General features: G+C 38.6%; 1 protein-coding gene across 2 annotated transcripts; it reads right to left on the bottom strand.

Moving 5' to 3' along the window:
• Positions 1-427: 427 nt before the first annotated feature.
• Positions 428-10,867, bottom strand: LOC149942745 (uncharacterized). 2 transcript variants are annotated; one of them, XM_090177266.1, is made up of 6 exons: positions 10,592-10,862; positions 3,708-3,783; positions 3,348-3,626; positions 3,022-3,218; positions 2,769-2,952; positions 428-1,358 (listed from the first exon to the last, which is right to left on the bottom strand). In XM_090177266.1, exons 2-6 carry the CDS (start codon positions 3,751-3,753, stop codon positions 829-831), a joined length of 1,236 nt encoding a protein of 411 aa, XP_090033392.1. In that variant the 5' UTR covers positions 3,754-3,783; positions 10,592-10,862; the 3' UTR covers positions 428-828. The 2 variants fall into 2 exon arrangements, with proteins under 2 accessions (XP_090033392.1, XP_090033391.1); XM_090177265.1 differs by having other exon boundaries at positions 3,022-3,626; positions 10,592-10,867.
• Positions 10,868-27,803: the final 16,936 nt, after the last annotated feature.

Raw genomic sequence — 27,803 nt, 5'->3', positions numbered from 1 at the left:
TAATCCTGGCGCCACTTTACGACCAAGTGAAAACTAGCCCTTAATCCTGGCGCCGCTTTAAGCCCAAGTGAAAACTAGCCCTTAATCCTGGCGCCGCTTTAAGCCCAAGTGAAAATTTGCCCTTAATCCTGGCGCCGCTTTAAGCCCAAGTGAAAACAAGCCTTTAATTCTAGTACAGCTTTAAGTACCAGTGAACACTAGCTCTTAATTCTGCCACCGCTTTAAGCCCAAGTGCGTAAGAACCAAGTAGCTTGGCTGTTCAGTCTCTTTGTGTGAATATACTTCCTATAGAGAGAATGTCCGGGATTGGTTTCATTGAAGCGTCTATTTCGTTCAACGCTTAGGAGATGGCGAAGCAACATTTGAATTTTGGTCATTTAATTTCGCACGAGTGTATTTTGCAATTAGAAAAATGATTACGAATAAATTAGTTTTATGAAAACTTTTATTTACATATTTTACTCGCAAAGGTAAAATCAAAGAACAAGAATGAAACAAAAAACAGTTTTAATATAATTTTTTTCAACAAAAAACATAATAATAATAATAGCACCATACGTCTATAATCTTTTTCGATAAGTATGACACTTGCTATCCTTAACGATCAATATTATAGACGCGTGATAGCACGCGTGGCAACGATCTCGTCATTATCCATTCAATAATCGAGCTAATAAGAAAAGGTAAAGTGGCACAGGATTACAAAGAAAAAAAACTTCGTTGTACGTTGAATGATAATTTTTTTAAAAACAATTATGTTTAAGCCGCCAAATATTGTTCTTCGTACTTTTCAAACTCTCGAAAAACTTAACTTTATCCTTCAAATTTTTAATCTCCACCTGCTCCACCCATCATCATCATGGTGCCCTGTGGTTGACCACCGAAGCCTATTTGCGTCTGAGATAACGGGCCTCCTGCCCACGGTGCTCCGGATGGTCCGTGACCTCCTGAAGGACCCTGTCCACCAGATGGTCCGTAACCACCAGAAGGACCATGTCCTCCGGATGGTCCACGACCTCCTGAAGGACCCTGTCCTCCAGACGGTCCGTAACCTCCTGAAGGACCCTGTCCGCCGGATGGTCCGTGACCTCCTGAAGGACCCTGTCCCCCAGACGGTCCGTAACCTCCAGAAGAACCATGTCCTCCGGTCGGTCCACGACCTCCTGAAGGACCCTGTCCCCCAGATGGTCCGTAACCTCCCGAGGGAACCTGACCTCCAGACGGTCCACGACTTCCTGAAGGACCCTGTCCCCCAGACGGTCCGTAACCTCCTGGTGAACCTTGTCCTTGAGATGATCCAGAGCCTCCATGGCCGAAGCTACCGGCAAAACTTCCAGTGCTGCCGCCACCTTGATGTCCTGAAGGTCGAGGATTAAAAGGCGGGAGGTTATCAATCGGGGGTTTATTGGTGTCTTTGGTTGAGGGCTCTACAATGGGCAGCTGCTCAAGATATTCGGGTTCTCTTGGACCTGAAGGTGATTGAGGCCTACTTCCGGGTTGATAATTTGGGCTTGGACCGGAAGGTGTTTGGGGCCTACTTCCAGGTTGATAATTTGGGCTTGGACCGGAAGTTGTTTGGGGCTTACTTCCGGGTTGATAATTTGGCCTTGGACCGGAAGGTGTTTGGGGCCTACTTCCGGGCTGATAATTTGGGCTTGAACCAGAAGGTGATTGGGGTCTGCTTCCGGACGGGTAACTTGGATTTAGACCGGAAGGTGATTGGGGTCTGCTTCCGGACGGGTAACTTGGATTTAGACCGGAAGGTGTTTGGGGTCTACTTCCGGGCTGATAATTTGGATTTGTGCCAGGAATTGGTTGTGGTTTGGGCTTTGAATATCCTGGTTGTACTTGAGGCTTTGGGTACGCTGGTTTTGGATGGTTAGGTCTGGAAGCCGAATGGGGCTTACTTCCGGGTTGGTAATTTGGATTTGGATATCCAGGTAGTTGTTCTTTCTGTTGAGTGAAAGGCGTTTGGCCCCGGGATTGAGACGAGGGGCCACCTTGGGAAGCCGGGGAAGTCGTTTGGGGCCTACTTGCAGGCTGATAATTTGAACTTTGTTGAGGAGATTGTGGGTATGCAGGTAGTGGTTGTGTTTGTGGTTTTGGATAGGCTGGTTTTGGGTAGGCTGGTTGTGGATTACTTGGACCAGAAGATGATTGAGGACTACTTCCGGGTTGGTAATTTGGACTTGGTCGAGGAGAATGTGGGTATGCAGGCAGAGGTTGTGTTTGTGGCTTTGGGTAGGCTGGCTGTGGTTGACGAGGACCGGAATGCGATTGGGGACTGCTTCCGGGTTGGTAATTTGAGCCGGAGCTTGGATATCCAGGAAGTGGTTTCTGAGGTTTCGGTTGGGAAGCCGGACGTGGATAGGCAGAAGGCGATTGGGGTTGACTACCGGGTTGATAATTTGGACCGGAACTTGGGTATCCAGGGAGTGGTTTCTGAGGTTTCTGTTGGGAAGCCGGACGTGGATAGGAAGAAGGCGATTGGGGTGGACTTCCGGGTTGATAACTTGGACCAGAACTTGGATATCCGGCAAGTGGTTTTTGAGGTATTGGTTGGGAAGCCGGGCGTGGATAGGCAGAAGGCGATTGGGGCTGATTTCCGGGCTGGTAATTAGGCCCGGGTCGAGGAATAGATACGGGATGAATGCTGGGTGTCAGGGCGGGTACACCCGGTGGTCTACTTTGGGGTCTTGTTTCGATGGCGTTTCCGCCGCCATCGATGGGGCCAGGTCCGGGAGAGGGCTTGTATCCAAAAGACTTACCACCACCGCCGCCACTGGCCTTTGCCCCAGCCACGCCAATCTCTTGATTTATGTAATAGAACTTGGAGCTCTGATCGCATTCTACGCTGTACCAGAAATCGCAGGCCAATATTTGCTGGTTGAAAACGGTTCCCGGTCCGCAAAGAAAACTCTCTTTGCGTCCGTCGTGACAAACGTGGTACAGCTAAAAATCAAGATAATAAATTAAATCTAGATATATCTACCCCCGAATAGAGGCTGCTACTGATCTTACTTGACACTGAGTTTCTTCATCCGCGTACATTCCCGGTACGTATGGCACTTGACTACATTTGAAATTGGTGTTTGGAATTTCCTTATAGCTCGGATAGTCTACGCCAGCAGTTCCTCTAAACTTTCCACCTCCACCTCCACCGCCGCCGCCGCCGCCTTGGTTGCCTCCTGACCAGCTTCCATCATTATAAGATCCACCTCCTCCACCTCCTTGGTTTGGATTCCATTTTCCATCATTAAAACCTTGGCTTCCTCCTCCACCAGCACCAGCACCACCTCCTCCTCCTCCTCCTCCTCCACCTTGGTTTCCTCCGGACCAGCTTCCACCTCCTGTTCCTCCTCCACCTCCTCCACCTCCTTGGTCGGGATTCCATTTTCCATCATTAAAACCTTGGCTTCCTCCTCCACCAGCAGCACCTCCTCCACCTTGGTTTCCTCCGGACCAGCTTCCACCTCCTGTTCCTCCTCCACCTGCTCCTCCGCCTTGGGTTCCTCCCGACCAACCTCCACTTCCGCCTCCTCCGTGACCACGCCCTCCTTTACGACCACTTCCATCATCTCCCCATCTTCGCACTCGATTCGCAGCGTCACCAAAAGTGCACAACACTAGGCCAAAAACGAAAGACAATTATAACACTTGAAAACTGACAAGAAACGAGACAAAATGTCATTGTAAAAAATGCTTACCAATTAGAGTTAAAGCTAGAACCAACGAGACATTTTGGGAATTCATAATCGAGCTTCCCGCAAACAATCCAACAATCTGCGGAAACAGAAAAATCACGTTTTTATACGAATCCTAAGAAATTATACAGGTATGCGTGTAAGCCTTGAGGGATATACAATGGAAGGAAAAGTGAGCCGCCATAATAATAGCGCACGCTGTCAAAGACGTCATAAAATAAGTCAAGCGTGAGCTGAAAATGTTAAAATTGCCAAAAAGAATTAAAAAGTAAGAGCCAGCTATTTTTTTCAATCTCTCGCGTTTTCAAAATTAGTCTTCAAGTCACGCCAAGTTGGGATAAAAATTATGACGAAAAATTTGTGTCTCCTCTTTACAGTTTTTAAAATTTAAGAAATTATCTAATCTAATGTTGAGTGAGGGATTTTAAAGGAAAATAAAATATTTCGTTTATATCTTTTTAAAATATAGAGGCTTACTGGGTAGTCAAAGCGAATTTAAAAGAATTTATGAAGTCATATTACACCCAGAAGTGTATAATATGAAAGAAGTATATGCTATTCGCTCTGGCAGACCTTCGGGAAAATATTACTACCCAGAGTAGTTTAAATATGATACATCATCAGGTAGAGTAATTATGAGGTACTATATACTGTTGCTGTAACCTTTGTTCTTTTTTATCGATTCAAATTCAACCAATCCGATAGCACAAGGAAAACGTGTTTATAACTCAAAATAAAAAAATATTATTGTATAAATGAAGAGAGGGTTTCAATAATAAGGTTTATGTTCCTTTTCAATAATTCATTATTTGTTTATGCCAATATTAAGCGTTGGTTTTCATTTATATGGCTTTTTAAATTTGGTCGAAGGGCTAACCACTAAAACTCTGTCCACCGAATACAGTCATATAAAACTGAGTACAGCCTTTGGTAATTCTAAATACGTAATCAGTTACGTTATCCCTTTAGTACAGTCAAATTTACGGACTTGTATTCCGGTTACAGAAAGTGAACACCCCTTGAATTTGGCTAACCCTTGGTGATATTTTTTGGGGTCACTGTGTACAAATTTTGGATGTAGTTAAAAATGTAATAATAATAATAATTAGCTAAGCTAATACCCAAGGCACCACCTTAGGCGAGACCTTAGGCCCAAGTTATCGAGCGACTTTAAACAGCTGGCCAAGTGTCTTACTTATGGTTGTTAGGTTACTAATATTAAAGATTATAATTATCTTCGTTTAACGATCTTAGTGAAAATTCGAGCAAGAGGCCAATGAGGGTGGCGTTGGAAGGTCTGATAAGTAAGTTGCATTTCTCACGCTTAACCTTCATACATTTTGGAAAAGCAAAATAATGAACAGGTTACGCTAAAATACGTTTGTCTAATAATATATTATATTTACTTTCCCCCAATGTAATTAGTTTTAGAAAATCAGTATCGAAAAATATGTTAAAAAATAAACTGTAGCCCGCGAAGGTTTCGAGCAAATCACATTATTAAGATAGAGTCTCGTCTACTTCACTCGTAAGAGGATATATACTTCTGCTATTATATAAACCTGTAAACATTCGAAATTCCATTAAAATTAATTGGCAAATGAGACAGAACCAGCCGAGTTAAAAACAATTTCGAAATATTTGAAAACGAAAACCATTAAATAGCGGGCGTAATTTTTTCCTCGTCAAGCACTAAAGAAAAAAACCGTTGTTATTCCTAAGAGTCCATTATTTTTCATTGAAGAATTTTATGCAAATTTTTGTCCGCTAAAAATAAAAAAAATAAATCATAATGGTACGCGCGATTATAATTTAACCCTTTTTCTTTTAATCATTAATGAAAATGCGCTTAACCCGTTATTTAATTTTCTTGAATTTGTCGGCTGGGCTGGAACAAGGACGATAAGACGGCCTGCCGCCGAAAGATTAAGACGGGAAGGATGTTCCAAGCCGTATCTGCAAAGCGAGTTTCCCGTGTGGTGTTAATAGTTATGTTTTCATTAGTAAAGCGCCGGGGAAAATTACTCGCAGGAGGGTACAAAGGATGAGCCGAAGGATGTCTGCCTCTTCCAAGAGACAAGTGTGTCAAGACCACCATATCTCTATTACCTCTTTCTATTTACATTTTTCGACCATAAACGAACAATTTGTCGACTGAATCATTTTAGCAAGATGAGGCTTTGTTAAAACCAATTACAAGTGGTCATTTCAGGATATAAAGGAAAAGTCCAGGTTGGGTAAAACTTGGGTCTATTTGCAAGATCATGTTTAAATAAACTCAAAAATATCAGCCGTAAAATTGTATCTTTTTTTAATGACGAGAAATTAATTTTTAAACGAGCCAAATTTACCCGCCAAGCGAGCTGCCATTTTGTTTCGCGGTGACGTTTTAGGACTTTAATCACGCGCTGTTCGCGCTATAAGTTACAGCGCTCTGTTCCCCGCGCGCGCTTGCTCCGCGTGCGGTCTGCGGAGGGACGGCGATAGAAAATGGCAGCTCACTTGGCGGGTAAATTTCGCTCGTTTAAAAATTAATTTCTCGTCATTAAAAAAAGATACAATTTTACGACTGATATTTTTGAGTATATTTAAACATGATCTGGCAAATAGACTCAAGTTTTACCCAACCTGGACTTTTCCTTTAAGTTTCAGGGGGGTGCACAAAATTGAAAAAAATAATTAAAAGATTTGTAGGTACGACCACACGACCCGCTGCCATGTTGTCTTCAGCCGAGAGGGGAGAGGAAAGCGACACCGATGTGTGCCAGTGGCGTAGACAAGGGGGGTTTCCGGGTCCAGATCCCCCCTTGGGCCTACCTTTGACTGTACTAAATTTCCACCCCTTCTCGACCTCCCTCTTAATATTCACGTACTTCGACCCCCCCCCCCCCTTGACGAATTTCTGGATACCGGGCAGATTTCATTTATTTTCGGGTAAGGAGGGGCCATGAGGGAGATTAGGAGCCACATAGTCATTATCTCTAACTATAAATAAATACATACTTGACTAACGTATGGGAAACTTTTCCTTAACTGCGACAAAATCGGGGAAAGAATTCCATAAATTTCAAATTATTCAACTATAAAAGCAGTATATTTTTTTAAGAATTTAGTTTTAAATGAAAATAAATAATTTCAAATTATTATTTTTTATAATTATAATAAAAAATTTTAAACCCATAAATAGTGTTTAATTACCCCTAACATAGCAACGCGTACAATTAAATCTTCGTTTTCTATAACGACGTACAAAATTTCGTCTTGTAAACAATGTTGACTTTCACATAAAAGTATTTATAATAAAAACGAAACCAAAGAAAACAATACGTAGATTCGTGCATTTAAATTTATCACGTAGATAAATACCGCTCAATCGTGAAAATATATTTCGCTTTTAAAGCTGGTTTTCACTAGGAAAAAACATCACGATGGCGAGCGTCGAAGCCAAAGATCTACGTTAATCTTAATTAGCACTAGCACCCGTCATCATGTATTTTTCTTTGTCCAAAGTTAGGTGGTCAGAAATTAATTTACCGGAGCACCTAGGATATCATATCATCGCGTATCACCGGTGGTCTCATCAGAATGCCCTGCGCTAACGTCAACAGCACAGACAGGTGACTAAACTGGCAGGGGCAGCGAGAGAACCTTATTGCTGACAGCCACCCAACCCTCCAAAAGGCGCAGAAACGGGGTGACCAGCCCCCACTTCACTCCACAGTTAGGTGACGCGTCGTGCTAGTAAAAGCTTAGTACGCGCGCTAGTGGAAACTAGGCATTAAGCTTAGTTTCCACTAGGGCGAGTACTAATGTGTTTATCTTTAAGAGTGTAAGAAAAGTTTTGTGGAAACTAGGCTTAATACGCGCTAGTGGAAACTAAGCTTAGTACGCGTTAATTGAGACTAAACTAAATATGCGCTAGTTGAAACTAAGCTTCAATCGTGCTAGTTGAGACTAAACTAAATACACGCTAATTGAAACTAAGCTTAGTACGCGCTAATTGAAACTAAACTAAATTCGCGCTAGTGGAAACTAAGCTAAAATAAAAACGTGCTAGTTGAGACTAAGCTTAATACGCGCCAGTAGAAACTAAGCTTAATACGCGCTAGTGGAAACTAAACTAAACTAAATACGCGCTAGTAGAAACTAAGCTTAAAGCCCCATTTTCATGCTCGCTGGTAGCGGGTAAAATTCTACAAAATCCGCTTCAGCTATACACTTTTTCACTTTCCGCGTCGATCTGTTTCAAACAGATATTTTAGCTTTATTTTCACGCTTGCGTGTAGCGGAAGCGAATTTTGACGATTTTTATCCGCTACCAGCGAGCATGAAAATGGGGCTTAATACGCGCTAATAGAAACTAAGCTTAATACGCGCTAGTGGAAACCAAACTAAACTAAATACGCACTAGTGGAAACTAAGCTTAATTAGGGCTAGTGGAAACTAAAATAAATACGCTCTAGTTGAAACTAAACTAAATACGTTCAAATGGAAACTAAGCATTAAACTTACAAGGAGACGACCCGAGGTGTAACGCACCGATTTGGTTCAAACTAAATCGGTGCGTTACACCTCGGGTCGTCTCCTTGTTAGTGTCCACTATCACGCGTAAAAATGTATTTTTCTTTAAGAGCGTAAAATCCTTTGTACGTTCCGCTAGTGGAAATTAAGCGCAAAGCTTAGAACAATCGTGGCATTTTAAAACCCGGTGAAAACCTGAGGCTCAATAGGAACCATTTGATTACCTCTTTCGGGCAAGTGAGGGACTAGGCATAGTGGCTCACGGTGTCAGGAGGGTAAAATCATATAATAGTGGTCGTAAAATTGAAAAGAAAATTCATCGGCGTATAAAAGCAACATCAGGGAGCGGGTGGCAAAGGTTGAGAATGGGGAAGCGGCGAAATCAATGCCACGAATGGGGTCAGACGCGCCACTAAAGCGCCTTTTCATCGCGTTAATTTTCATTCACGCCGGGCAGCGAGGTGCGAGCTGCGTGGGATCTCTTCGGCTTCGTGGCTGCCTAGCGACGGAAAGCCCAATTCAGTTCACTTTCTCCCGTTTGCCGCCATATTAGCGCGTCTTCGAAAATTAAAAGATTCCAATAAAAATCCCAAGGCTAAAGCGTGATCGAAAAGTTTTAATATATTCAATATTTGGTTCTCTAACCACGGGATCATTTACTTTAATCACCAGATCTATGTTTTCCATTTATGATAAAGAAATATTTTGGAGAAATCGTGATTATCGGCGCTTCTTTTTTTTCATCGATATGACGATAATTATCGGAAATAGATAACCTTTAGTCGAGCCCAAACTGATAATCGTAGCCAATCCGACAAGGCAGCAACAAGATCCCCCACGCGTTACTCTTAAGCGTACTGATCACATTTTGCATAAATTATTGACGCGCTAATGCCGTAGACGTTTTTGAGGTCACGGGATCAAATAAGTTAAATCTAATAAAAAACCAAGGTCCACGTACATACAATTTACACATAAAATTTAAACGGACTGTCTACCTTGCATTTCGTTAGTAAACCAATTAATTAACGCATAAATTAAAATTTTATTTACTTATTTATTTTGTCGAGGAGTTCCCTTCAAATTTTATTTATTTCATCGAGGAGTTCCCTAGCTTCAATTTTATATATTTATACCATTTCTAATTAAAATCCCTAAATGGTATCCCATTTTAAATTTATATAAAATATTTATAAATTATTTTTGTTGAATTAAATAAGTACATTTTAGATTTAACTATTTAGATTACAAAAACCTGTAAAGTTTAAAAGAAAATCTAACGAAAAAGTATCAAACTTAACTCAAACAAACTGCCTCAAACAGTTTAGAATCTGAATCAATTTTAAGAGTCACGAAAGTTAAAATTTCTGGACATTATACTCCAACCTTAAAGTTCATTTTAATTACCAAACGTGATTACTTTCATGGTCACTTTAGACCGAAAACAATTCCAGAATCATAATAACAATAAACTAGTCGGGTTTTAAATTTATTCGTCCAATAAACAAATTTTTGTGCACTTTTAAATATCGTTGTTTTTACTCATCTCATTGTTCTAACTTATAACTTGTGCAAGTCGCTAAATAATATTAAATAAATAAAATATCAGTAGATTTTTTCTCATCAAAATTAGGACGAACTAAGTTTTAACTAACTTCAAATCTTTAATAAAAATAATTATAAGTGTGTCATGATTGGCAGTTAAATTAAGATCAATATTTCGAGACGAGTATCCACCTCGGCTATAAAAATGAAGCACGAACCTTCGTAGGCTCGAGTCACTTCGCCTATCCCATGTCAGAACCTAGTAAACGCCATTTTTACAAATTACTTAAATTTACTCCTAATTGGTGTTTACTAAGTTTTGCTATGAGACCGCGCACCGCTGCTATAAAAATGAAAAATGTACCTTCGCCTTATTCATGACAATATATAGTAAACGCCATTTTTTCAAGTTTAAGGTAACTAAGTTTTTGAATTTTGATTTAAATTACTTCTTATGTTATCGACGTATGTTTGGGGTAGGACTGGAATTCTTACATAAGATTCACATTAGCGCTTAACACTTACAGGACGTAAAATTTAGAAATGAAACTGGTTAGCTATCTACGTACTTATTTATAAACTATATTGTAATAGTTTTGGAAAGTTAGTAGATAATGTATTTCTTCTGTCATACATCTAAGATATATAAAATCGTGTTAACCTAATAAGAAATATCATAAAAACAATTCGTAGAAAAATGTCGAAATTGTCACGATGGGGAGTTTTGGTCAACTTAGTTACGCAACGTTTTTGATACAATGGGGTCATAGTAAAAATGAGATAAAAACGTGAAAAAAATGGATAATAAATGAGAAACTTACCAGTTTTTTCAACGTGGACTTTCGCCGCGCGGGTTAATTCCGATACAGGACTGCGCGTTATTCTTTCTCCGATTATAAATTGAGCGAGTGTAAGACGGTTTGTACGAGTTCCCGAAAAGACTGGTTCAGAGAGACCAGAGAATGGCTTTGGAAGGGCCGAGTTGCGATGCTCGTCGCCTTAAGATCGAGAGTGCATTTGTGAGACCTCAACCCGACCAGCATCCTGTTTTTATAATTTTTCTCTCGCCAGCGTTTCACTTCATCCGATAGAGGATGATCACTTCAAATTATTTTTTCTTTCAGGCTTACGATTCTACGCGAAAGGTATAACGTATTGGGGGGGGGGGGGGGTAATAAGGCCTGACGTCATCCTATGAAGTGAAAGTGCATGGATGACGTCACCCGTATTGTTCCGTTCCCGGACGAATACTGGAGCCCACAAAATTCCCTTTTCTCCAAAATTACGTGAAGTAGAGTTTTCTCCGCTGTGAGGCGAAGGATCAAGGTTAGGAGGGCTGCAACCCGCCCGTCGCCACGACAGCTTTCGTTTCGGTAACAGCATAAGTGACATAAACGAAGAAGTAGGACTTCAAATTAAAATTCTTTTAAAACTCATAATTGGCTAGGTTAATGAGGACTACTAGTAGAACTATAACTAACATCATACCTATAAGTATGACAATGACCGCGTATATAAGATATCAACGCAACTAGGCACCACCTTAGGCCTAAGTCATCATGGGACTTTTAAAGCCATTAATACAGGTGGCCGGGTGGTGGCAAGCCCTTCATGCCACGCGAGACAATAGCTCCCTACACTAACTATTACCGTTAACCTCAACAAGTTTTTTATGGAGGGTGAAACCAAAGAGCTCGGTTGAAAACCCCTTAGATCAATGGGGGGAGAACTTGCAAACTCAACGCGGAAGGAGTGGTTCCGAGTTTTCACCCAGTGGCACAAGTTGGGATCGAACCCGGCTCCTCTTGCTGCGAGGCGAAAGTTCTAACCACTCCACCACCCCATCTTAGCGAAGGATTGACAACTCTCCGCCGAGTTATTTGTAGTCTTGGAAACTGACGGATCACGATGACCTAGAAATCAAGTCTTACTGAAAATTAAACGCTTTTAAAAACCAAATAACAACGCTTACGTTAGAGAAATAAAGGTACACTGTTAAAAAAAGGGTGTTTTAATGGTATATTAAGGGTGTAATATCTGTAAAAAAACACTCTTTAATGTTAATTTAAACGCTCTAAAGGGATTTTTATTGTCCCAAATTAAAAACTTGAAAAGGTGTATAAAGGGTGTTATATTACCCCGTAAATTGAGTGATTTAACACCTGGTAAGGATGTAGCTCCCTTAAGGCAGTAGTTTAGTACCCCAAAAGGAGTATTTTAACACTTTAAAGGGAGTATTGTAGCACCCTTACGGCAGTAGTTTAGAACCTTAAAGGGAGTAGTTAAAAACTTTAAAGGGAGTATTATAGAACCCTTAAGGGAGTATTGTAGGACCCTGAAGGGGGTAGTGTAACACCCTGAAGGGAATCGTTTGGTATCCTAAAAGTAGTGGTCTTGTACAATAGAGGGAGTAGATAATAACCCTGAAGGGAATTGTTTTATACCACAAACTGTTAACAAAAGGAACCAAAACGGACGACATAAGCACCCCAAACAGTGTAAATAAACACCCTAGCAGGAAAACTGCTTTTTAAGGTGTAGAATAACATCCTTTATAAACCTGTTAAGGTGTTAAATATGGGACAAGAAAAAACCCTTAAAGGTTTGAAAATACACCTTTTTTTTAAGAGTGTAAATTATTGAATAAGAAGCTAAAATAGGTTTCATTTTGTAGGTAGCTAATTACGAATAAGTTCGCTTGTATTTGTCGCCTAGAAACTAAACTGAAAGTAACGGGGGGGGGGGGGTGGAGGTGACACAGATGACAAGTTTAAGCCCCGAAACGTATCGTTGTATGTACAATTGATTGATTTATTCTCCATTGCGCGACTCCCCCGAAGCAAAATCGGAAATTCGTTCAGTGTCATACTTATGGGATGTTACGTTACTTATGGTAAAATTGAAATGGAATGGCGTCTAAGAAAGGAAAACCCGGTGTTTCCCACCCTCCATTGGAGCCAATTTTAAAAGAAAAATTGGAAAAGAATTCCGTTCTAACGCCTAAATTCGTTGGTCTCGTCGGCGCGCGTGAGAACGAGACAATTAGAGAATATTTGTATAAAGTGGGGGGGGGGGGGGGGGCACAATGTTACGTAGGGATGGGGGGGGGGGGGAGGTTCACCAAATGTTGTTTCCATATTTACGGCTAAAGGAAAAATATGGATTTGTACTTTTTTGTTCGTCCAACAATTGAAGAGGATAGATGCGAGTCTCGTTCACATTTACGTAATACCAACTTTTGCCCAAAAAGACCCTAACTTCGTTCAGCTGTTATAGCTAATACCAGAAGTACATAAATATCTCTTACGAGAGATGTATCCATCTAGGTGATGAATGTAACCAAATGTGGCACCACGACTTCACGACTCTGAAACCACTAGACCGTAAAATGCCAGTTTTAGTCCATAGTAACCTAGGGTAAATTTTAATAGTAAAATAAATAATAATAATATTATTAAAATATAATTGAAATTAAGCCTATTTATTTGTTTTAAATTTAGAAAAACTGATAATACTATGACCAAGAAAGTATTAAATTGTGACTGTAATAATTGAAAATTTAGAAATGATATCTTACCAGAAGTTCACAATGAACCCCTTTTCGAGAAGTATTCCACTTTAGTTTATTCATGATAGATCATTCACGGGATCTACTTAAATGTGGCAGAATACAAAAGCGTCCTACCGGCGGATGGTGATAATCCTACACCATACGTGTGTTCGCCGCCCGTCGTCGGCATACGTAAAGATCTTTAAAATAACATTGCCGTTAAAATATTTTAGTAAATTAAATATGTAATATCTTTTAAAATAGGAAAGAGCGTGAATGTAAAATGTATTTCAAAAAATGGTGGGGAAATAATTTGGTGGTTTTTCTAAAAACTTCACCTTATCATGAAATACAATTTAAAGACATTCTACAAAGAATCATAAGTGAAAGAATTGACAAGGAAAATAATTCAATATTTCTAATGTGAATACAATACGTAACATCCAGCATTGAAAATGCATCTGAGAAAATGATATTAATTATGAGCTGAAATATATATTTATTTAAAACTTAGTTTCTTATCCTACTAGTACAACTGTGATAAAGAGATAAACCTTAAATTTATTGGTTTATTAATTTATTTAATATAAATATTAAATTTATGTCGAATAAAAACAATGAAAAAATGCCCAGATGACTTTAAACATAGGATTTCATACCTTACTGATTTTAATTGTGTTTATGTGATTATGTAATTACATTAGTCTGTTTTATTATAAATTGTGTTTTAATTAAAACCAAAATTTATTTTTAAATATAATTGTATTGAAAGTAAAATAAACTTAAATCATATTTCCTATTTATTTTTAATTGGCTTGAACTTCAGCATGACCATAATAATATAAATTTCTGTTCTTTAAAAGTTGCGTCCGTAATGACTAAAGTTTTCATAGCCTTCAAAAACTGTCATCTTAATAGAATATTTTATAGAAAAACATTATTTAATACAATATTACACAATTAGCTTAACATTTAGGTGTTCAAGATTTTTCCAACAAAATAACACACCAACTAATCGCTACCTGAGAGGAAGATATAAATATTAGCAAAAGTAGCGTAAGACCCAAAAGTGTGTCAAAACGGTATAGTAGTTAATGAGAGTTTGTTGCAAAGTAAAAAGGGGGAAACGAGGGGGGGGTCGGAAAATACGTCATCAAAATCGAGGTACTCCAGCGCCGCCGAGTGAGGCGTTTTAGAACGTATGTCTACGGGCGAGTAAATCGAAGAGAGATAATCACGCCAGACTATAGACTAAATATAATGTTGCTAGTACTATTCCAACTAGTAGGTAATGTAGTCTATAGTATGACTAGGTCTCACTAGAAATTTTAATAGGCACGAAGGTACAGCTGACACACTTTTGGGTCTTATGCTACTTTTGATATTAGTGTTTAGTTATTGACTTCATGTAATGTATAACGTTTATATTGATGGTGGGGTGGCGGAGTGGTTAACACTTTCACCTCGCAGCAAGAGGAGCCGAGTTCGATCCCAACTGGTGGCACTGTGTGAAAACTAGAAACAATTCCTTCCGCGTTGAGTTTGCAAGTTCTTACCCCACTCTTTTAAGGGGTTTTCCCCCGAGCTCTTCGGTTTACCCTTCCATAAAAACTTGATAAGGGAAAAGTGAATGTAGGGAGCTGTTGGCTCGCGTGGCATGAAGGGCTTGCCACCACCCTCCTAGGCGTTGTAACCCGGCCACCTGTTTAAAGGCATTATAAGTCGCTTGATGACTTGGGCCTAAGATGGTGCCTTGGGTATTAGCCTAGCTGATGATTATTATTTTAATTAATGTTTTTAAATAAATATCCACTATTAGATTATTATTGTCATTATTCTCGATACAAAACAGAAACAGGTCTGGTTGTTTCTAAATAAGACTTTGTCTCAGGTTGCGCAAAATTGTTAATTTATTTTCCTTCAGTTGATTCAGATGGTAATTTTTCGAAGCAGTCTTCAACAATAAAATTTATTTCCTAGACAATAAATTTTTCGTATTTTTAATGAAAACCAGTTAAAATTAGTAATATAATACATGCAGGCTGCCTTTTAGCAAGCCAAAGCTAAAAAATTACATACTTTATCCTCAATATTGCAGACTCAAGTTTATTGTCTGACAAAGATCCCTGTCATTGTTTCATATTTATTTAACTGAATTAGTTAAACAACCTTTAACGTAAAATTTACATTGTAAATTTAATTAATAAGAAAAAACAGTAAATCAATTTATAATTGTGGAATCCAGCTCGGTCTAAAGACGCCATTTTATTTTTAAAGCCCCAAAGCCACCCGGTGTCTACCTCCGGTACTACCTTTTTTTCTTCCAAAATACGTAATAGTACTAAGAACCTATGGAAAGTGCCCGCGGTTTTTGAACTGTCGCCGAAACATCAAAATAACATGGGATCAATGATAAATGGTATACTTCCCCCGATGGGGTTTATTATTATTATATTAATAATCATAAATGACCAAGAAAGTATTAAATTCTGACTGTAATAATTCAAAATTTAGATTCCGGTTTGAAATTATATCTTACGTAACAGTTCAGAGTGAATGGGCTCTAGTTTTATAAAGGCAGTTGTATTTTATGCAACGAAAGACCCCAATACTGCTACTACTATATACTCCTGCTAATACTATATACTCTTTCTTATATTAAATACTGTTGGTTATACTAAATACTGTTGCTTATACTGCTTATACTAAATACTTATATGTTAATAATATATACTATTGCTTATACTAAATACTCCGGTTTATACTAAATATTCCGGTTTGTACTAAATACTCCGGTTTATACTAAATACTCCGGTTTATACTAAATACTCCAGTTTATACTAAATACTCCGGTTTATACTAAATACTCCGGTTTATACTAAATACTCCGGTTTATACTAAATACTCCGGTTTATACTAAATACTCCGGTTTATACTAAATACTCCGGTATATACTAAATACTCCGGTTTATACTAAATACTCCGGTTTATACTAAATATTCCGGTTTATACTAAATACTCCGGTTTGTACTAAATAATCCGGTTTATACTAAATACTCCGGTTTATACTAAATATTCCGGTTTATACTAAATACTCCGATTTATACTAAATACTCCGGTTTATACTAAATACTCCGGTTTATACTAAAAACATAGATTTTGATTAATGCTATATAATTCTGCTAATTTTCAATTAATAGTACAAACTGACGCTAATAATATATATAATTCTGTTAATAATATATGCTTCTGCTTTTGGTTGTGCATGGCAGCATAGCTTACAATAAAATAAATTCCATAAAGCAAAATAATTCAACGGTTTGATAGGGTAAGCTACCTTTACAGGTGAAGACCTAAAATTAACCAACTAAAGTTTGACCTTCCAATGAGGACGAGTATGAAATGAAGTAATTGTTATTAAAAACCGATCAATTTCGCTTTCGCGTTTTAATATCTCCGAGATCTATGATTGATTGACGTCTCTATATGATTTCCCATTTTGATCGGTCGCTGATAAGCAATGGCCGCCTAATCAAGTTTAAAGAATACAACGTTATCCAAAAGCCAAAACCACGTATCTTTTCTTCAAAAATATGGATTTGAAAGAGCAAAGGACACAGTGTCTTATAATAAATTGATATTCGTGATATCAGCATTTATCGTAGAATTTAAATAACTCTTTAAAGGAAGTATTAACTTATTTATATTTATAATTATGAAGGCCGTTTTAAGACCCTTGTAGGACCTATTTCTAAGAAAAAATTATTTTATTTGCATTTTTTCATAAACTTCAAACTTTCGAAGGCCCCTTCAAACCTTCATTGGTCCCTTCGAACTTTCGAAGGCCCCTTCAAACTTTCGAAGGCCCCTTCAAACCTTCATTGGTCCCTTCGAACTTTCGAAGGCCCCTTCGAACCTTCATTGGTCCCTTCGAACCTTCGTAAGTCCCTTCGAACCTTCGTAGGTCTCTTCAAACCTTAATAGGTCCCTTCAAACCTAAATAGGTCCCTTCAAACCTTCGTAGGGTCTGGGCACCATGTCAATTGGATAAAACGGCCCTGGATGTAAGTATGTATGAATTTAACATTTCTGCCAACAGCTTTAACAGACACTAGGGTTTATTGTCGCTAGTTACGTTAATGTTAAGTTGCATCACATGTTAGTAAACGATTTTTCGATTTAGTTCCAACTCCGGCTGTAGCAAAAATCACGTTTTGACGGCCTTTATTTTGAAAGTAAAAATTTTGTAAATATTTGGGTATCAAAGAGCGTGCGCGGATGAGTTGGCAAAATTAATACGTTTATTAGCGTATCCAAAGCTCATGAACAGGGTGAAGGAACAAATCTTAGAATTTAAATAATTCTGTAAAATCAAAATCACGTATTTCGTGTTACGTAGTATTTGCTTTCCAGGTGACGATAACAACTATGGAAAATCGTAAAGGCGTTTCTCGTCTTCAAAACACAATAAAAGAGAGAAAATGAGGGAGAGACACGTGGGTGCCGCGCATTCCGTCGGGAAAACCGAAATTATTTAAATAATCCTCTTGTGGCGGTAATTTTTACGGGCAGCTATCCATCAAGTGCGAAATCAAACCGATACTAATTGAAAGCTTCTTTCACGAGCGTCACGCGATTGTGCTATTGACGTACGCGTATTTCGTTTTTGCTTTTAATTGAAAATGAAAAATGACCGCTAATGTTAGAAATAAAGATACTTTTAAAGATAAACCTAGTCAAAAATCACTCAATATGCGTTTAGAATAGTATATAATTTTTGTTTATTGTATCATAAAAGAGTGTACAGTAATACCAAGAAGTTATAACTCTAGAACAGAGAAACAAACGATCGATTCTTTTAAAAATTACAACGTTTTTTGTAGCTTAAAGATATATTCGTAATAATTTAAAAAATACTCTAGTAAAATACGCAATCGCGGTACTTAACGGAACTTCATAAGAATAATTGTATACAGCTGCTGCGCGTAATAAATTTACAAATGAAAAATCATCTATATTCTTAAAATACCCCTTTTATTTAAATTTATAGTCCTAGGTGGAAAAACATCATTGTTAATTTGAAGGTAACTCTTATATCATTTATTTGAAGCTAGCGTTTTTAAAACAATAGGGATGAGAAATTATCTATTATATAATTGACGCTTGTCAGTGCTAAATTCGTCCAAATTGCTAAAATTATTTACGAGTAAAAATTTGAATGCCTAAAACAAATGAGCTCCTTTCCTAGACGGGGAAACAATTTTTAGAAGAAATAAGTCAAGCGTTCCCAACGACCGCGAGAAAATGCTTCGCGTGTTTAAGCCCACACTCGTCCTGATGACGATAATAATAATAATAATAATAATGATACATATTTGACAAAAAAGAAGACTCATTTTTGGCTAGTCTTAAAAAGGGAAACAATTTAATGAAGGATAGAGAAGACATTAATTTCTGGTGGCTCCGCGCAGAGGGTCCCGGGTATTTCCCCGCAGACGGATCAAATCCCAAGACGTACAAACGCCGCGGGCGTTCCTCGCGTTACTTTCACTTTTTCAAAAAATTACAATAAATATCCACGAGATTAAGCGAATCTTAACCGCCGACTACGCGACGTCCAAATGCCTCATTCGAACATTCTACATAAGCATACTTTGTTTTCGCGGTGATGCTAATTCGTTTTTAGGTTTACCAATGATAAATTCAAAGGTCTTTTATAGATTTATGAAATAAATCGATTAAGTATATTTCGCGTAAGATTTGAACGCGCTTTTTATGTTTAAGTAGCGAGAAATTCGAAGGCGCTTTCTAGTTTTAAGTCTCGAGAAATTCAAATGCGCTCTCTAGGTATATTTCGCCCAAGAAATCCAAAGGTACTTTTTGGGGTTTATCGCTCAAGAAATTCAAAGGTGCTTTTTGGGGTTTATCGCCCAAGAAATCCAAAGGTACTTTTTGGGGTTTATCGCCCAAGAAATTCAAAGGTGCTTTTTGGGGTTTATCAACCAAGAAAATCAAAGGTGCTTTTTGGGGTTTATCGCCCAAGAAATTCAAATGTGCTTTTTGGGGTTTATCGCCCAAGAAATTCAAATGTGCTTTTTGGGGTTTATCGCTTAAGAAATTCAAAGGTGCTTTTTGGGGTTTATCGCCCAAGAAATCCAAAGGTACGTTTTGGGGTTTATCGCCCAAGAAATTCAAAGGTGCTTTTTGGGGTTTATCGCCCAAGAAATCCAAAGGTACTTTTTGGGGTTTATCGCCCAAGAAAATCAAAGGTGCTTTTTGGGATTTATCGCCCAAGAAATTCAAAGGTGCTTTTTGGGGTTTATCGCACAAGAAATTCAAAGGTGCTTTTTGGGGTTTATCGCCCAAGAAATTCAAAGGTGCTTTTTGGGGTTTATCGCCCAAGAAATTCATATGTGCTTTTTGGGGTTTATCGCCCAAGAAATTCAAAGGTGCTTTTTGGGGTTTATCGCCCAAGAAATCCAAAGGTACTTTTTGGGGTTTATCGCCCAAGAAAATCAAAGGTGCTTTTTGGGATTTATCGCCCAAGAAATTCAAAGGTGCTTTTTGGGGTTTATCAACCAAGAAAATCAAAGGTGCTTTTTGGGGTTTATCGCTCAAGAAATTCAAATGTGCTTTTTGGGGTTTATCGCCCAAGAAATTCAAAGGTGCTTTTTGGGGTTTATCAACCAAGAAATTCAAAGGTGCTTTTTGGGGTTTATCAACCAAGAAAATCAAAGGTGCTTTTTGGGGTTTATCGCCCAAGAAATTCATATGTGCTTTTTGGGGTTTATCGCCCAAGAAATTCAAAGGTGCTTTTTGGGGTTTATCAACCAAGAAAATCAAAGGTGCTTTTTTAGGTTTATCGCCCAAGAAATTCAAATGTGCTTTTTGGGGTTTATCGCCCAAGAAATTCAAAGGTGCTTTTTGGGGTTTATCGCCCAAGAAATCCAAAGGTACTTTTTGGGGTTTATCGCCCAAGAAAATCAAAGGTGCTTTTTGGGATTTATCGCCCAAGAAATTCAAAGGTGCTTTTTGGGGTTTATCGCACAAGAAATTCAAAGGTGCTTTTTGGGGTTTATCGCCCAAGAAATTCAAAGGTGCTTTTTGGGGTTTATCGCCCAAGAAATCCAAAGGTACTTTTTGGGGTTTATCGCCCAAGAAAATCAAAGGTGCTTTTTGGGATTTATCGCCCAAGAAATTCAAAGGTGCTTTTTGGGGTTTATCGCACAAGAAATTCAAAGGTGCTTTTTGGGGTTTATCGCCCAAGAAATTCAAATGTGCTTTTTGGGGTTTATCGCCCAAGAAATCCAAAGGTACTTTTTGGGGTTTATCGCCCAAGAAAATCAAAGGTGCTTTTTGGGATTTATCGCCCAAGAAATTCAAAGGTGCTTTTTGGGGTTTATCGCACAAGAAATTCAAAGGTGCTTTTTGGGGTTTATCGCCCAAGAAATTCAAAGGTGCTTTTTGGGGTTTATCGCCCAAGAAATTCATATGTGCTTTTTGGGGTTTATCGCCCAAGAAATTCAAAGGTGCTTTTTGGGGTTTATCGCCCAAGAAATCCAAAGGTCCTTTTTGGGGTTTATCGCCCAAGAAAATCAAAGGTGCTTTTGGGATTTATCGCCCAAGAAATTCAAAGGTGCTTTTTGGGGTTTATCGCCCAAGAAATTCAAAGGTGCTTTTTGGGGTTTATCAACCAAGAAATTCAAAGGTGCTTTTTGGGGTTTATCAACCAAGAAAATCAAAGGTGCTTTTTGGGGTTTATCGCCCAAGAAATTCAAATGTGCTTTTTGGGGTTTATCGCCCAAGAAATTCAAAGGTGCTTTTTGGGGTTTATCGCCCAAGAAATCCAAAGGTACTTTTTGGGGTTTATCGCCCAAGAAATTCAAAGGTGCTTTTTGGGGTTTATCAACCAAGAAAATCAAAGGTGCTTTTTGGGGTTTATCAACCAAGAAAATCAAAGGTGCTTTTTGGGGTTTATCGCCCAAGAAATTCAAATGTGCTTTTTGGGGTTAATCGCCCAAGAAATTCAAAGGTGCTTTTTGGGGTTTATCAACCAAGAAATTCAAAGGTGCTTTTTGGGGTTTATCAACCAAGAAAATCAAAGGTGCTTTTTGGGGTTTATCGCCCAAGAAATTCATATGTGCTTTTTGGGGTTTATCGCCCAAGAAATTCAAAGGTGCTTTTTGGGGTTTATCAACCAAGAAAATCAAAGGTGCTTTTTGGGGTTTATAAACCAAGAAAATCAAAGGTCCTTTTTGGGGTTTATCGCCCAAGAAATTCAAATGTGCTTTTTGGGGTTTATCGCCCAAGAAATTCAAAGGTGCTTTTTGGGGTTTATCAACCAAGAAATTCAAAGGTGCTTTTTGGGGTTTATCAACCAAGAAAATCAAAGGTGCTTTTTGGGGTTTATCGCCCAAGAAATTCATATGTGCTTTTTGGGGTTTATCGCCCAAGAAATTCAAAGGTGCTTTTTGGGGTTTATCAACCAAGAAAATCAAAGGTGCTTTTTGGGGTTTATCGCCCAAGAAATTCAAATGTGCTTTTTGGGGTTTATCGCCCAAGAAATTCAAAGGTGCTTTTTGGTGTTTATCGCCCAAGAAATCCAAAGGTACTTTTTGGGGTTTATCGCCCAAGAAAATCAAAGGTGCTTTTTGGGGTTTATCGCCCAAGAAATTCAAAGGTGCTTTTTGGGGTTTATTTCCCAAGAAATTCAAAGGTGCTTTTTGGGGTTTATCAACCAAGAAAATCAAAGGTGCTTTTTGGGGTTTATCGCCCAAGAAATTCAAATGTGCTTTTTGGGGTTTATCGCCCAAGAAATTCAAAGGTGCTTTTTGGGGTTTATCAACCAAGAAAATCAAAGGTGCTTTTTGGGGTTTATCGCCCAAGAAATTCAAATGTGCTTTTTGGGGTTTATCGCCCAAGAAATTCAAAGGTGCTTTTTGGGGTTTATCGCCCAAGAAATCCAAAGGTACTTTTTGGGGTTTATCGCCCAAGAAAATCAAAGGTGCTTTTTGGGATTTATCGCCCAAGAAATTCAAAGGTGCTTTTTGGGGTTTATCGCACAAGAAATTCAAAGGTGCTTTTTGGGGTTTATCGCCCAAGAAATTCAAAGGTGCTTTTTGGGGTTTATCGCCCAAGAAATTCATATGTGCTTTTTGGGGTTTATCGCCCAAGAAATTCAAAGGTGCTTTTTGGGGTTTATCGCCCAAGAAATTCATATGTGCTTTTTGGGGTTTATCGCCCAAGAAATTCAAAGGTGCTTTTTGGGGTTTATCAACCAAGAAATTCAAAGGTGCTTTTTGGGGTTTATCAACCAAGAAATTCAAAGGTGCTTTTTGGGGTTTATAAACCAAGAAAATCAAAGGTGCTTTTTGGGGTTTATCGCCCAAGAAATTCATATGTGCTTTTTGGGGTTTATCGCCCAAGAAATTCAAAGGTGCTTTTTGGGGTTTATCAACCAAGAAATTCAAAGGTGCTTTTTGGGGTTTATCAACCAAGAAAATCAAAGGTGCTTTTTGGGGTTTATAAACCAAGAAAATCAAAGGTGCTTTTTGGGGTTTATCGCCCAAGAAATTCAAATGTGCTTTTTGGGGTTTATCGCCCAAGAAATCCAAAGGTACTTTTTGGGGTTTATCGCCCAAGAAAATCAAAGGTGCTTTTTGGGATTTATCGCCCAAGAAATTCAAAGGTGCTTTTTGGGGTTTATCGCACAAGAAATTCAAAGGTGCTTTTTGGGGTTTATCGCCCAAGAAATTCAAAGGTGCTTTTTGGGGTTTATCGCCCAAGAAATTCATATGTGCTTTTTGGGGTTTATCGCCCAAGAAATTCAAAGGTGCTTTTTGGGGTTTATCGCCCAAGAAATCCAAAGGTCCTTTTTGGGGTTTATCGCCCAAGAAAATCAAAGGTGCTTTTGGGATTTATCGCCCAAGAAATTCAAAGGTGCTTTTTGGGGTTTATCGCCCAAGAAATTCAAAGGTGCTTTTTGGGGTTTATCGCCCAAGAAATTCAAAGGTGCTTTTTGGGGTTTATCAACCAAGAAAATCAAAGGTGCTTTTTGGGGTTTATCGCCCAAGAAATTCAAATGTGCTTTTTGGGGTTTATCGCCCAAGAAATTCAAAGGTGCTTTTTGGGGTTTATCGCCCAAGAAATCCAAAGGTACTTTTTGGGGTTTATCGCCCAAGAAATTCAAAGGTGCTTTTTGGGGTTTATCAACCAAGAAAATCAAAGGTGCTTTTTGGGGTTTATCAACCAAGAAAATCAAAGGTGCTTTTTGGGGTTTATCGCCCAAGAAATTCAAATGTGCTTTTTGGGGTTAATCGCCCAAGAAATTCAAAGGTGCTTTTTGGGGTTTATCAACCAAGAAATTCAAAGGTGCTTTTTGGGGTTTATCAACCAAGAAAATCAAAGGTGCTTTTTGGGGTTTATCGCCCAAGAAATTCATATGTGCTTTTTGGGGTTTATCGCCCAAGAAATTCAAAGGTGCTTTTTGGGGTTTATCAACCAAGAAAATCAAAGGTGCTTTTTGGGGTTTATAAACCAAGAAAATCAAAGGTCCTTTTTGGGGTTTATCGCCCAAGAAATTCAAATGTGCTTTTTGGGGTTTATCGCCCAAGAAATTCAAAGGTGCTTTTTGGGGTTTATCAACCAAGAAATTCAAAGGTGCTTTTTGGGGTTTATCAACCAAGAAAATCAAAGGTGCTTTTTGGGGTTTATCGCCCAAGAAATTCATATGTGCTTTTTGGGGTTTATCGCCCAAGAAATTCAAAGGTGCTTTTTGGGGTTTATCAACCAAGAAAATCAAAGGTGCTTTTTGGGGTTTATCGCCCAAGAAATTCAAATGTGCTTTTTGGGGTTTATCGCCCAAGAAATTCAAAGGTGCTTTTTGGTGTTTATCGCCCAAGAAATCCAAAGGTACTTTTTGGGGTTTATCGCCCAAGAAAATCAAAGGTGCTTTTTGGGGTTTATCGCCCAAGAAATTCAAAGGTGCTTTTTGGGGTTTATTTCCCAAGAAATTCAAAGGTGCTTTTTGGGGTTTATCAACCAAGAAAATCAAAGGTGCTTTTTGGGGTTTATCGCCCAAGAAATTCAAATGTGCTTTTTGGGGTTTATCGCCCAAGAAATTCAAAGGTGCTTTTTGGGGTTTATCAACCAAGAAAATCAAAGGTGCTTTTTGGGGTTTATCGCCCAAGAAATTCAAATGTGCTTTTTGGGGTTTATCGCCCAAGAAATTCAAAGGTGCTTTTTGGGGTTTATCGCCCAAGAAATCCAAAGGTACTTTTTGGGGTTTATCGCCCAAGAAAATCAAAGGTGCTTTTTGGGATTTATCGCCCAAGAAATTCAAAGGTGCTTTTTGGGGTTTATCGCACAAGAAATTCAAAGGTGCTTTTTGGGGTTTATCGCCCAAGAAATTCAAAGGTGCTTTTTGGGGTTTATCGCCCAAGAAATTCATATGTGCTTTTTGGGGTTTATCGCCCAAGAAATTCAAAGGTGCTTTTTGGGGTTTATCGCCCAAGAAATTCATATGTGCTTTTTGGGGTTTATCGCCCAAGAAATTCAAAGGTGCTTTTTGGGGTTTATCAACCAAGAAATTCAAAGGTGCTTTTTGGGGTTTATCAACCAAGAAATTCAAAGGTGCTTTTTGGGGTTTATCGCCCAAGAAATTCAAAGGTGCTTTTTGGGGTTTATCGCCCAAGAAATTCAAATGTGCTTTTTGGGGTTTATCGCCCAAGAAATTCAAAGGTGCTTTTTGCGGTTTAACGCCCAAGAAATTCAAATGTGCTTTTTGGGGTTTATCGCCCAAGAAATTCAAATCCGCGTTCTGAATTTAATTCGCATGAAATTTAAGGCACTTTTTTGTTTTTATCGTTCAAAAAATCAAAAGGGCATTTGGATTTATCTTACAAATAATTCAAAAGCATTTAGCTTTTCAGGAAATAAAATCCAAAAGCGCTTTTGGGTTTGTAGCGAAAGAAAAACGAGTGCGCTTTTTGAATTTATCACCCAAGAAATCGAATCCATATTTCAATTAATCGTTCAATCAAATAAAGTACGTATTTGAGTGAAAGCCAAAGAAAATAAAATGAAATAAAAGTAGCATTTTGCGGATTATCGCACAAGAAAATCAAAATACCGACTCCCAATTCATCTCTATGACCTTTAAAAGAATATACGTTAAAGTTTCGTCTCCAATTACCAGCGTTATAAAGATGGATCAAAACAGAACCGCTTAAATGCCGCGAGTGCGTCGATAATTCTCAACAAGCGAAGAGGTCGGCTGGCAGCCACAGATAACACTTCTCGCTTACACGCTAATTTTCCGAAAGAAAAGACAAACAAAAGAATGAAACTGAGAAAAATAAAAAATAATAATTTTCTCGAGGATATCCGTATTAAAATGCCAAGAGAGCGTCTTCCGTTCTCGACGCGGGGAAATTCCCAGATAATAGAAATTTGAAGACGATCTCTCTACCCGTAATGACGTCCAATTTACATCTAGTTATTATAATTCCGTAACCACCGTCCCGAACGTTATACGAATTTAATTTAAAATGACTTAATTATATTTTCGGTCACAGGTGCGTTTCGTTCCATTCCCAGAATTTTGTTTTCCAACCACCGACGAACAGATCTAGTTTCGGGTTTTTCAGACCCGCCAAAAATAATAACGAAGAAAAACAGGGTTTACGGGTTATGAAGAAAATATCTCTCTCTATTCTACAAAAAATATCCTAATGGATGAAACGAGACTGGCTTATAAGATATAGGAGAGAGTGTATATTTCAAGAAGAGTGTAATTTTAGTAACAAACTTATAGAGAAAGAGAAAGTGAATTTGTGTTTAAGATAATTATTTAATTAATTTGGGGTTGCCAAGTAATTCTAGTAACAAAGCAATATGAGACGTAGAAAGTAGATTGGTGTTTAAGATAATAATTTAATTAATTTGGGGTTGCCAAGTAATTTTATTAACAAAAGCATAGGAGACGTAGAAAGTAGATTGGTGTTTAAGATAATAATTTAATTAATTTAGGTCTTTAGTCATCTTTTTGGGAACTGACGGATAGGTATAGAGCAATTTTCAGTTGCTGGGAAATTATCTAGTTATGATTTGAGTATTAACAGGAGTTTCAACTTTGATACATCGTTAAAAATTAAAAATATGCGTATAAGAAGTTGGAGAATCTAAAGGTATTCAGACTTGTGGTTTCTATCCAGTTGGTAGAATTTAAAGGTTATTGATACCATGTAATAGCGCCTATTTTAACATTTATCTTAATTTCCATTGGCGATATTTTCTGGCGTCCATTTAGTTTCGCCTTTGCACGATAGATGGCGCCATGGTACAGTATGGATTTTTAATTAAATTTTAGTTTTCCAGGAATTGCAACAGATTTCCCTTCTAACAGTTTACAGTTTACAGTTGCTTGGGTTCATATACGACGAAACGGCTGTTGTAATACTCTCATCTGGATGAACTCTTGACATTAACTAATTTCCTTACATTTGGCAACTTTAAGTTAAGTGACGCAAAACGTTTAGAATCGAGGTTAAGGAAATTTAATCAAAATGGCGGCCATCTGCTTTAGGTAGGGCGTGAAGTGAAGGGCTAAAGGGGATAACCAGGGCCGGATTAACCAATAGGCCGAATAGGCCTGGGCCTAGGGCACCAAGCCTACAAGGGGCACCAAGAGGGTTCGAAAAAAATAAAAGTACAAAACTTTCATCATTTGCTTTTCACAAAATATTTTCCGAAGTTATTTTAGTAAATGCGTCCACCCCTATGAACCAAAAACGTTTGATTGTCACATTCTCTGACGAACTGCCGTCTAGCCCCTGACGTCTGACGACATACTAAATCTGGCACTGGCAGCAAAATGAATTTTCCTTCAATTTCTCAATTATAAATTGAGGAAGCGTCTAGCTCGCTATTGAAAGGGGGGCACCAAAATTAACTTGGGCCTAGGGCCCCATAAAGTCTTAATCCGGCCCTGGGGATAACACTTTTCACTTCAACTTCAAAAATATCAGCTAGGCTAATACCCAAGGCACCACCTTAGGTCTAAGTCATCAAGCGACTTTTGAAGCCATTAATTCAGGTGGCCGGGTTACAACGCGTAGGAGGGTGGTGGCAAGCCCTGCATGCCACGAGATCGAGCCAACAGCTCCCTACACTAACTATTAACGTTAACCTCGACAAGTTTTTATGGAAGGGGAAACCGAAGAACTCGGGGGAAAACCCCTCTAACCAGTGGGGAGAGATGGGGAGAGAACTTGCAAAATCTACGCAGAAGGAGTGGTTCCGAGTTTTCACCCAGTGCCACAAGCTGGGATCGAACCCGGCTCCTCTTGCTGCCGTTTCGTCGTATATGAACCCAAGCAACTGTAAACTGTAAACTGTTAGAAGGGAAATCGGTTGCAATTCCTGGAAAACTAAAATTTAATTAAAAATCCATACTGTACCATGGCGCCATCTATCGTGCAAAG

This window comes from Leiobunum rupestre, chromosome 6, assembly GCF_980474605.1.
Source record: "Leiobunum rupestre chromosome 6, qqLeiRupe1.1.hap1, whole genome shotgun sequence".
Taxonomy (NCBI): domain Eukaryota; kingdom Metazoa; phylum Arthropoda; class Arachnida; order Opiliones; family Sclerosomatidae; genus Leiobunum; species Leiobunum rupestre.
This window is presented reverse-complemented; position numbering and strand designations above follow the sequence as displayed.

Excerpts from the sequence above, each read along its gene's own strand:
- LOC149942745 (XM_090177265.1), bottom strand. The coding sequence starts at position 3,753 with ATGAATTCCCAAAATGTCTCGTTGGTTCTAGCTTTAACTCTAATTG. Across the intron at positions 2,953-3,021 it reads ATGAAGAAACTCAGTGTCAA|CTGTACCACGTTTGTCACGA; the intron begins GTAAGATCAGTA and ends CTTGATTTTTAG. Across the intron at positions 1,359-2,768 it reads GGCCAGTGGCGGCGGTGGTG|GACATCAAGGTGGCGGCAGC; the intron begins GTAAGTCTTTTG and ends CTCGACCTTCAG.